The 12,147-nt window shown below is 35.1% G+C and overlaps 1 protein-coding gene across 3 annotated transcripts in view; it reads left to right on the forward strand.

Annotated features, from left to right (window-relative positions):
• Positions 1-11,464, forward strand: part of LOC149802457 (retinoid-inducible serine carboxypeptidase-like) — a 75,029-nt gene extending 63,565 nt beyond the window's left edge. For 2 of the 3 annotated variants that reach the window (XM_089951692.1, XM_089951693.1), the window contains 2 exons: positions 10,495-10,649; positions 11,233-11,464. In XM_089951692.1, coding sequence (XP_089807818.1) covers positions 10,495-10,649; positions 11,233-11,301 — 224 coding nt within the window. In that variant the 3' untranslated portion in view covers positions 11,302-11,464. Of the gene's footprint in view, positions 1-6,261; positions 6,350-10,494; positions 10,650-11,232 lie in introns of those variants that run through there. The other variant, XM_089951694.1, reaches the window with a different exon arrangement.
• Positions 11,465-12,147: the final 683 nt, after the last annotated feature.

The raw sequence follows: 12,147 nt of genomic DNA on the forward strand, positions 1-12,147 counted from the left end.
CAAGCCTTGTGCAGATCAGAAAGTTGATCCTAATGAAAAAGAAATCCCCGATTTATACCCAGCTTATGCAGTTATTAGAGCTGTGGCAAAGAAATTTCTTGAGAATGATGTTGATAAGGAAATTATTCCTTTAGCTGACACATTTATTGGTCAGGTTTTTGATGATATCATTTTTGTTCCTAGCGTGGAACAATCAAGAAGTATTGATCACAGTGATCATCTTTTTACTGCTCATTCTCTTATTCTGATCAGGATGACAAATGACAATTACTACTTGTCGAACAGGAAAAAGATCCAGAGATCTCCTTTCTGTTTCAGGAAGCTATTAGTGAAACTGAAGTCACAGAAGTACCTGTTTGTTACATTGTTAAAAATGGGCTCCTTATGAGAAAATGTAGACCACCTGCTGGTGACAAGTGGTCATTGAGCTGTCAAATTGTTGTTCCCAAGTCATATAGACAGCAAATTCTTACTCTAGCTCATGAAACTCCGTTGGCTGGTTATTTAGGGGTCAATAATACTGATCACAAGATCTTCAATCATTTTTACTGGCCAAAAACTAAAAGTGATGTTTGTGAATACTGTAGATCTCGTCACACTTGCCAGATGGTAGGGAAACTCTACTAGAAGATACCTATTCCTGCATTTGACGAACCATTTAGCAAAATAGTGGTTGACTCTGTCTGTCTCTTTCCTAAGACCAAGGCAAAAATTAAATTAAGGTATGGCATAAATACAAAGGAAAGGAGTTTTCAGCCTGGTAATAGTGTACTGGCTCATTTGCTCATAGCTCAAAGTCCTCTTCATGATGAGTATTATGGTCCTTATAATGTTAGAAAGTGACTTAAATTACATCATTGATACTCATGGGATGTTACTGTTATTGGAGTATGTCAATAGACTTAGCCGTGTTAATCAATTTAGTTGTACCCGTCTGAGGATTTAAGTGATGGAATGCAATTGGACTGTAGCGACATTGGTGTAACCATTCTTTAAAATTCAGAAATTATGAATCTGAACCAGAAACTGTAACATCTTTAGCTACAAATATAGAGTGAACTAAAACAGCTATTATTTGAATATGTGCGCTTGTTTCCAGATGTTCCGACATGAACAAATAAATATACCATGATGCTGAAATTGTAGATTCCACTCAAGTGCAACACCATCCATGCTTGATGAACCCTCTCAAACAGGAATACTAGAAGAAAATGAGTTCACAGCGTATTCTAGTGCCAACACCAGATAATACTTTCCACATGTGCACTGATTATAGTAAAGTGAACAGTGTCACCAAAACAGATTCATTTCCATTGCCAAGAATAGATGACTGCATGGACAAAATTGGCAATGCAAATTGTCACATTTGACCTTTTTGAAAGGATCCTGGCAAAATCTCACTGAGTATGCAAAGGATATTTTGGCATTCATAACTAGAGATGGACTTTATCAGTATAAAGTGATGCCATTTGGGATGAAAGGTTTGCCATGTACTTTCGAATGCTTAATGAACATAATTATATCTAGTCTAGATAATTGTGATGCTTAATCAATGACATCATCATCATCATCGACACATAGAAAGATCACTTGCAAATCATTTGGAAATTCTTTGGTAGACTCAGAGATGCAAATTTGACAATGTAAGTAAAAGTGAGTTTTGCTGTTCTTTTATTATATTTCTAGGACATGTTGTAGGACATGGACAAATTAAACCTATAGAAGTTAAGGTTAAAGCTATCTCTGAATTTCTGAATTTAGTAAAAACAAGCTGATCTGATTTTTTTTTTTATGGCTGGATAATATGAGAAATTTTCTACTAATTTTTCCATAATTATTGAACCCTTGACCAAAATGTTGAGCAAGAAAACCAAAACCCATTGGTCAGAAAAATGTGAGGAGATTTTTGACAATTTGATACTTTAGAAAGCACCAGTTTGTTCAGCTCCAAATTTCAGTCAATCATTTACAATGTCAATGGACCACTCTGGTAGCATAGTGGTTAGAGATCTTCCTCGGATGCAGGTTCAAATCCTGGCAAAGTCATTACAAAGACTTGTAAATATGGTACTAACAGCTGCCTCACTAGGCGCTCAGCATTAAGAGGTTAGTGTTAGGACTGGTCAGCCTAGTGTGACGATAATGTTCCTGGGTGGAACATAATGCTACATGTCTGCAAGATGATGTCCCAGTGCTAGACATCGCTGTAACCTGCCACATCGTAATGAAATGACTGAGAGAAAAATTTTAAGCTATATTAAAAATCCAAATATACACACACAATGTCAATGCAAGTGATTTAGTGTTGGTGGAGTATTGATTCAAGAAGAAAAACATTGTGTAGATCATCCCGAGTACCATTTTTCTAAAATAATTAAACAAGCACCAGAGAAATTATTCCAACAATTCAGAAGGAATGTTGGCTTTGATATTGGCTTCTCAACACTTTTTTTAAGTGTATTAGTTCAGCTCCTTTTCTGATTATTGTATTCAGTGATTACAACCCCCTTACATTGTCATTGGCAAGATGAAAAACAAAATCTTATTTTTAAGGTGGAGCTTGATGTTCCAGGAATACAATATTGTAGGCACATCAAGGGAAAAGATGATCTAATGGATAGAAGTATTATATTGCTTCATGTATTTTTGTGTCATTCATAAGACTTCTTCTTATGTAATTTCTAATCACATGTATATTTGACTAATATTTAAAAGAATGCTTTATTTTCTTTAAAAGGGGAGGTGTTATGATTATTGTATTTTGTAATTAATCTTGGACCAAAATCAAGTGAACGTTACTAGGGACATTGATTTTGTGAACAGCCAAACACATAACTGCGATTTTCTCTCTACGTGTGGTTTAAATATTCAAATCAATATTAACGTAAACATGTTTACCTGAATTTGAGTTAAAAGATAGTCTTGATTCTGACCCTAGAAATTTCTAGAATGTCTAGAAGTTGCAACAGATGTTAAGTAGATGGATATGTAATCTAGTTTATCTAGGAATTCCTCATTCTTGCCTTAACATCTGAAGTCTTATTGTGCTCATCTTGGACAGAAACTTTGGAATTAAAGTTAACTCCCACAAGGACATTTTAGACTATATTTTTTTAATACATCATTACACTCCAGGCCATTGACACATTACCGCACTTGGGACAACAGGCACATGAACACATTCAATATTGGAACTTTTTGGGAATACCACTGGAATTTAGTTGGAACTTTATACATTTCGACATGATGATAAGACTTTTAGGAGTCTGGGATTTAGTTCACAATACAGTAAATTCTTCTTAAACTTTAACTGTATTCAAGGGAAATAAATTATTTGTTGAAATTTGCAAAACTTGATAGTTTTTGCTCTTTTCTGTTGCTTAGTTTAAGACCATGCGGTCTCAGTATTTCCAGAAGTTAAATATGGACATTTATGATTTTGTGTGATACAATCTGTTGTCAAAGACAATGTCTATATTATGAAATAGCATCAATACGTAGTACTGGGCCACATTTTAGTGGTATGTTTTTAGTGAATGAGACATACCGCCAATGGCAGAACATTCTTTATTGGCAAGCAAGGATTAATGCAAGCTGGTTTACCTACCTCACCCTCTTCTGACCACGAGCTTGGCACATCAAATAGACAAGCATGGCAATTAGGATTTCAATTTTTCAGGCCAAATATTTTGGGAAAATGATTAATTTTTATTATGACAGGAATTATCTAGACACAAAGGAAGTTGTTTGGGTTGATGATAATAAATTTAGTTCTTGTCCATGCACATCAAGCTCATTTTAAGGAGGTCTTACACATAAGGTATGGTCGAGGCCTAATGATTTTGAGGTCAAATATCAAGGCCATTGTGACTCCAATAAAAATGGGATTTTGCAGTATGGCTTTTGGTCTAGAGTAATTTCTTTACCCAACCTTTGTGGATGGCTTGTACTGTTTTTGATAAAGAAACTACAGATTATGGTATCTTAACATCCAAGGCCATGGTTGTGAAAATTATGAGAAAATAAGATTTACTGGACTGTTTAGTTACAGGCTTACCTTGACCAAAGGTTCATCTCATTGAGACTGTTCGTTGGTCAGTAATCTCCAGTGTCAACCATGCCCAGGCAGTGTGTATGTAGACAACTGTACCACGTGCCATACACTGTACTCTAGTCAAAATAATTCTCTGTACTTCAGCATCCATTTCTAAGTTCTAAAGAAAACTAATCATGCTGACACGAGTACACATTCTTGACAAATCATGGAATCACCTCAAATTCATTAAGAAGAACCTGCACACTGGAGGTGGTTGGTGGGTACTTGTTTAGAAAATGGAGGTCATGCCACATTGTGTGTTATAAAAAGTGTGAGAGCTGTATCTCAACCCTCCTGGAAATCCTTACAATAGGTCCCCGTTTTGGGGAATTGGAATTATTCTCATACTGCTTTGTCAGGGAAGGAATTTAAAAAAATCACAAGACTGTTATTGGGGGATAGTGAAGACAACAAACTATAATTTCATGTAGAATTGAGAAATATTTACAGGATACAATTTGTAGCAAAGATCTGCATATGGTTCCAACTGACTTAAATACTGACAAGACTACATAGGACATTTTTATCTTTTTTTTCATTTAGACCGATGTCCCTAGCTGTTGAATTCAGCATAGTTCCTCACGTAAAAGTCACTAGCTGTTGAATCCAGCATAGTTCCTCATGTATACATTCTGTATCGGCCCACCCCAGGTTAGACTTAATCAGCAGCATCTCAAGGGACTCTGCCAAAAGTCCAGCCGAGTTGTTGGCAAGATTTGCATTGATTTTATTGTAGATGTGACTCATTTGGTTATTTGTTTAGTACATAAAGGCATAAAAAACCTAGATTCCATTCTACCAGTAAAACAACTAAACATTGATCAGATAAATCTCAACACAGTTGTCCCCATTTTGCATTCCCCACCCCATTTTATGGACTGAATTCCTTGGCACCACCAATGAGTTTGTGTTCAAAAGTACTTTCCTAGACTGGCTACCCAACCAGCATACTGATGCAGAAATTTACCCCTCGTAAATGGACACTTGTCCAGGTTTGAAGATGAAAATATTGAGAATATTTATTTCTAAATTCAACTTTGACATGTGTTCCAACATGCTAATAAGTACTCAACTTAAATCCGTACAAAGAGGTAAGAATCTGATCATCCTTACTGATGTATATTCCTTAGATTAAGTTTTTCTCACATTAATTACTGGGTAATTACCACATATAATTATCAAGACGCATAATGCCAACATATCAGAAACATGATATTTGTTCAGCTCAGTTCAGAATAACATCCAGTTATCATGAAGCAAAAATGGCCTGTTACCAGTTGTGACTTGGCTGTCAGAGATTATGAAAGGTACTTGAAGGGGTACCTGATTATAACCAGTTGATAGGCAGGCTCACCTTGTAAACACTTAACATTTCACATAATAGTTACATATTAGTTTGATAGTGGTATATATATCAGTGGCAGAATAATTTTAATGCAGAAAAGTAGAAAATGTCATCAGTCTCAGTTTAGAAGAAAAAGTGACATAAAAATTTTAAGACTAAAGGCATTTTGTATGATCATTGTTGCAAAATTTAACATCTAACAATGGTTCAAATAAAGTTAAACATTTTAGAGAAGTTGGAAAATGGGATAAACAGGGTATATTTATAACCAAGTGTTTGTTCCCCCAATTTTATTGCCAATGTTTTTGAATGGTTTTACAATTTATAATTTTTAAACCTATTTTGAATAACATTAATATAAATTGTATCACATTTTTTCCATAATATGCACATGTACTTTAAATGAATATATTAATATTAAATAATAAAAAATTAGTTACGCTATTCTTATTTGATCTTTCATTTTTTACTCACATCTGTGATTACCCTCCAGAAAGGCCATTACGCTGCTGCAGAATTGGTGGCTTTGTAGAGTGGGACTATGTGCTAGCATTTCTACCCACACCATGTAGGTGCCAAGTCTTAATAGTCTGCTGCCAGTCTTATTAAAAGAATTATACGATGGACTTCTTTTTTGGCAAGTGTGACTTGACATACATTCTATGCCTCCAAAAATGTGCAACTCCTTCATATTTCAAGGCTATTTGTGTTAGGTTTACTCTGTGGCTATTTGTGTTAGGTTTGCTCTGTGGCTATTTGTGTTAGGTTTACTCTGTGGCTATTTATGTTGTTTACTCTATGACTGCCCATTACTTTGCAGGCCACTTCTTTTGTTGCTGACTTCACAAATGAACTAGGGGCTGACAGATTTGCAATGCTGGTTGTCCAGCTGTCACTTTAGAGAAAATGATAATCCGGAATAAGACAAACTCCTTCTGAGAGAGTAACTGGTTTTCCTTGAAGGTACATCCATAAATTACATATGCATGGAGGGCATGGGAGGTTTAACAAAAGCATACACCTGCATATGGGGTGGGGGGAAGGGGTGGACTGTTAAAAAGTATGTACGTTCTGCACACAGTGTCCGGGGGGGGGGTCAACATGCTGCATAAGCTTCTTTATTATGTTTGTTCTAATATCTTAGTCTGTAATGCAGTTGTAACAAGCCAGTAACAGTCAGTTTATGGGATAAAATGCAAATTCTACCGATAAAAATTTAATTGTCCTAACTCTGGTTAAAGTATGGGGGGAGTGGGGTGACTCGCAAGCATACATACACGTGGGGGTGGGAGTTACAAAACAAACTGTATGCTGTGCCACCCAGTGGGGGGGGGGGAGTCGAAAGTGGCCGATTTTTGTTTACTTTATGGATGTCCCCTTGTAACTTATCAGAATTACTTGCACTGTGTCAGTTCACATTTTATAATGACAGATTCTGCATCAAAGGGAATGAAATTTTCAGGTGCATCATGGTGGAAGCTTAGCATGCTAGATCTTCATAGTCAGTATTTTCACAGATTTGACTTGTGTTTGAATTTATGGCATGCGAGTTTGAGGTAATAATGAAATGACTTTGAAGTGTTAGTCAATAATGAGCACTATTTGTGGTTACCATATTTGAACTTTTAAAAAAGAAGAGAGTGTATCTGTAGCAGTATAGAGAATTAAGGACCAAAAAGAAGGACATATCCAGAAAAAAAAAACAGGACGTACAGCAACCCTGTTACTATTTAAAATGGATTATACATTTGCATTACAACATTTTCACAAACCTGCTTCCATCTGTGCACTATGCTGTGAGAAAGTTCAAAACATTTACATTCTTGATTTGAAAACGTGATTTTGCTAAAATATCATACATGATCTCATTCCATCATCCAATGTGTCCTCTAAGGTGTAGTATCGCTAAAATATCATACATACATTATCTCATTCCATCATCCAATGTGTGTCCTTTAAGGTGTAGTATCGCTAAAATATACATACATACAACATCTCATTCCATCATCCAATGTGTGTCCTCTAAGGTGTAGTATCGCTAAAATATCATACATACATTATCTCATTCCATCATCCAATGTGTGTCCTTTAAGGTGTAGTATCGCTAAAATATACATACATTATCTCATTCCATCATCCAATGTGTATCCTCTAAGGTGTAGTATCGCTAAAATATACATACATTATCTCATTCCATCATCCAATGTGTGTCCTCTAAGGTGTAGTATAGCTAAAATATCATACGTACATTATCTCATTCCATCATCCAATGTGTGTCCTCTAAGGTGTAGTATAGCTAAAATATCATACGTACATTATCTCATTCCATCATCCAATGTGTGTCCTCTAAGGTGTAGTATCGCTAAAATATCATACATACAACATCTCATTCCATCATCCAATGTGTCCTTTAAGGTGTAGTATCGCTAAAATATACATACATTATCTCATTCCATCATCCAATGTGTATCCTCTAAGGTGTAGTATCGCTAAAATATCATACATTATCTCATTCCATCATCCAATGTGTCCTCTAAGGTGTAGTATAGCTAAAATATCATACATACATTATCTCATTCCATCATCCAATGTGTGTCCTTTAAGGTGTAGTATCGCTAAAATATACATACATTATCTCATTCCATCATCCAATGTGTCCTCTAAGGTGTAGTATCGCTAAAATATCATACATACATCATCTCATTCCATCATCCAATGTGTCCTCTAAAATATCATACATGATCTCATTCCATCATCCAATGTGTATCCTCTAAGGTGTAGTATCGCTAAAATATCATACATACATCATCTCATTCCATCATCCAATGTGTGTCCTTTAAGGTGTAGTATCGCTAAAATATACATACATTATCTCATGCCATCATCCAGTGTGTCCTCTAAGGTGTAGTATCGCTAAAATAGCATACATACAACATCTCATTCCATCATCCAATGTGTGTCCTCTAAAATATACATACATCATTCCATCATCCAATGTTTGTACTCAAAGGTGTAGTATCGCTACACAATCAGCTATTATTTCAGAGTGAACTGTCTTCTCAACTAACTGTATCTTCTGTTTGTGACTTTGGGCACTTGCATGAGGAAAAGATTTTTGGCAATCTGTGGACACGTACTCTAAATTCAAGGTCACATTGGCATTATTATTCAGGGACAACTAGCAACAATATAAATTTATCTTCTTTTGTTCCCAGTCCGTTATAAAATTGGTCACATCTGGCTAACAGAAATAGTGAACAATGCAATTTTATTCCTCAGGATTTCAGCTGTTGACTGGTTTTATAAATGCTAGATTCTCTCCAACTAGTTGTTGTTTAACACCATTTATTTCAGAGCTTGATGGCATATACAAGGCAGCCAATATAATTGGTGGCAGCAAGAACCACCAACCTACGGGAAGCTAGTGCAAGCTCACATACCACATTGGCTGAACCCATTTTATGGACGTCACCAACACTGAAATCTTTTCAGCACCATGTTTGATTTTTAAAAAGATTTGTACATGTACAGCATCTCGTTTACAACAGAGGATTCTGAATTCTCATTCATGCATTTATTTTTTTTAGAAAACGTGGAATATCAGAGATACGAGGGTCAATGGTCATGATCCACAATGGTCACAATTGTAGACGATACTGAATTTTCAATTGATAGTCATCCCTGCAGAAACAGTGCACAGAGTATTCAGTCTATCTACCATAATACTTTATGGAATAAAATGCAAAATGACTTATTTCATGCTATGCTTCAAAAGACGATTTTACAAGTGCTCATTTCAAATTTAGCTTATTAAAGAAGATATACAAATGGCAATGAAAAAGAGAAATATAAAAATTTGATTTATTACATGATGAAAGTCATCAGTTTCCCATTTTCTTATATTTTATTCCTCTACAGAAATGGCATTGGTCCAAGCATTGTACCTGGCTTTACTTTTGCAGGCAAAACTTGGTATTTTGCTGAGCACTGGGTTGACTATAACCATCTTTTTACACATGTTCATAACAATTCATGCATTTTTAAATGTGTTTTTACAAATGTTGATATTTCCATCTACACAGTTAAATGCCAATTATCCAGACTTGATGGGTTATGTATGAGTGAACTGCTGGTTATAATTCATTTTCATAGATACACATCTTTTTAGTGATGTGAAAAATTACCATAGTCTCATCACTTCGTGGTTGTTTGAAAAAGTTAACCATTGGCACATCAATCTGTGGTCCTGTGAAAAACAACCCTTGCAGTGGTCTGAAATTCAACCCTTTTCTCATAACCTAAATTTGTGCTTGTTTGGAAAACAACCCTTTTGTCAAAACTTAAATTTGTTGTGGTATTATAAATTACCCTTTTTATCAGCACTTAACAATATCTGGTTGTGTGAAAAATGACCCTTTAGTTGACTTAAATTTGTTGTGGTATTATAAATTACCCTTTTTATCAGCACTTAACAATATCTGGTTGTGTGAAAAATGACCCTTTAGTTGACACTAACATTTATGGTTATAAAATGAAGTTTTCCAGTCTACATGAATAATGGTGAATCCATGGTGTGCATATTCGTGTGCAAGCTTACAGAAAAAGATTATAGATCATATCTGAAATGGAGACATCTCCATATAAAGAACACCTACTCATACAGGAACTTTTAGAAGCAACTTTGCTTGCATATTAGATCTCTCTATAAAGGATACCTGTGAATGAGGAAGAAAAACTGTACTATCCCTTGTGACTTTCAAAGATAGGTTTCACTGCACTTTTATGTATACATAGCTTGTATTCTTGTTCATTTATATATATTTTAATTTTTAATACAAGGAACATCTCTCTCATTTCACTGAGCTTTAAATTTCATTCAATATTATGTTTATTTCAATCAGGAACTGAGGCCTGGGTATTCCATCTGGATAATATTGTTTATTTCAATCAGAAACTGAGGCCTGGGTATACCGTCTGGATAATATTGTTTATTTTAGTCAGGAACTGAGGCCTGGGTATACCGTCTGGATAATATTCTGTTTATTTCAATCAGGAACTGAGGCCTGGGTATACCGTCTGGATATTGCTGAGGACTTTAGGAAAGCTACAAGGATACCGGTATTGAATCCTACTACAAAACTAACATCTGGCTTTGTCCAATCAGCCAAAAACTTCTCCTTTTACTGGATACTGGATGCTGGACACATGGTAAGCATTTACCATACATACTGTGCACTTAATCATCGACAAAGACAAGAACTTGCTGATAACTATGCCATTGGGTCTGTGCCATTTGTTCTTTTGACAGCATAATACACCGGATAATTATTGCGATTCATTATCAATACATCAAATACATACACACTACAGTTTTTACCTGGCAATTCTTTGACACTCTATCATAATAAAAGTAAATATGAAGATGAAACATAAATATCTTCCTATTCTGTACATGCAAGCCATTGCATAGTACCTTTATTAAAGTGCTACACAATTATCAACTATATCAACACATTAAAAACTTGCTTGCTAAAATAAAACAAAAAAGTTTTTAAATTTAAAGAAAAACAAAGATTAACTCTGTTCCATTTAAACATTTATGGTATCTAGGAAAGGCACATTTTTCAAAACAATATGCAAGGGTATTCACCGAGTTCATATTAAAATGACACAAAATTCTAAATTGCATCTGCTGGTGTGACTACTCCACACTGAAAGTGCCTTTCCCAAAGTGTATGTTTTACTGGAACAGCCTTTTTAACAAAATAAACTCCATGTTGTTTTACTTCAGGTACCATCAGATAATGGCGATACTGCCCTGGCCATGTTGAAGATGGTCATCAAGATGCCAAGAAAATAAAATCTGATCAGCCAGGTTACCTTACTCCATCTTGTACCCCGAGTTGTTACAGCGGTTTCACCTTGAGCTAGTCAAAGCTGCTGTGGATGAGCCTTTTAGATTTACGTACAAGTAGATTTTATTCTGTGTAACAGCATCATAGGAATTAAAAAGCTAATTAACATTCATGTTTTTGTGTTAGCATGCATTTACTCCATGAGAAAGAAAAATACTAATGCATATAATAAACTCCCCTCTGCTTGAATTTGATGAATAATATAATATATAAATTAATATTGTTATGTGTTTTATCTTGAGGCCATGTATGCAATTTTGACATTGTGCCCTGCTAAATACTGCTTCATTTCCATGTGCTTAATCTCATTTCAAACCTCTCAAAATATTGTGTGTGTCCGTGTCTACACACAAAAGCACTGCACAGTCAGAAATGTTCAAGTCTTCAGGGCATATTTCAATTCCATTAATTTCAAAATTAATATCCACAAATTTATGTACCACGAAAAAGAGTACTGGTAAACAAGGATATGGTAAAACTGACCCCATCAAGGAATATCTTTCTGTATTACAATTTAACTGATTACTAGCTAACATAATAGATTTTCTAATACCTAAAGGAAACAAAAAAGGTATTTTGAGGAATTTTGGGGTTGGGTTCTGCCCTAGCAGGATAAATTCAAAATGAAATAGAAATCTCGTGATAAATGTCTATATATGTGGTATGATGTCACATCATTACAATCTGGACTATACAGAGCTGATTAAAAGGGAAGTTATATAAATCTGAAGATAACCAAATAAATGCAAGCCTGTAGTCCTGCAAGATAAAGAACAAAGTGATTTATAACC

Source organism: Sinohyriopsis cumingii, chromosome 3 (assembly GCF_028554795.1).
Source record: "Sinohyriopsis cumingii isolate HCF-2022 chromosome 3, ASM2855479v2, whole genome shotgun sequence".
NCBI lineage: Eukaryota > Metazoa > Mollusca > Bivalvia > Unionida > Unionidae > Sinohyriopsis > Sinohyriopsis cumingii.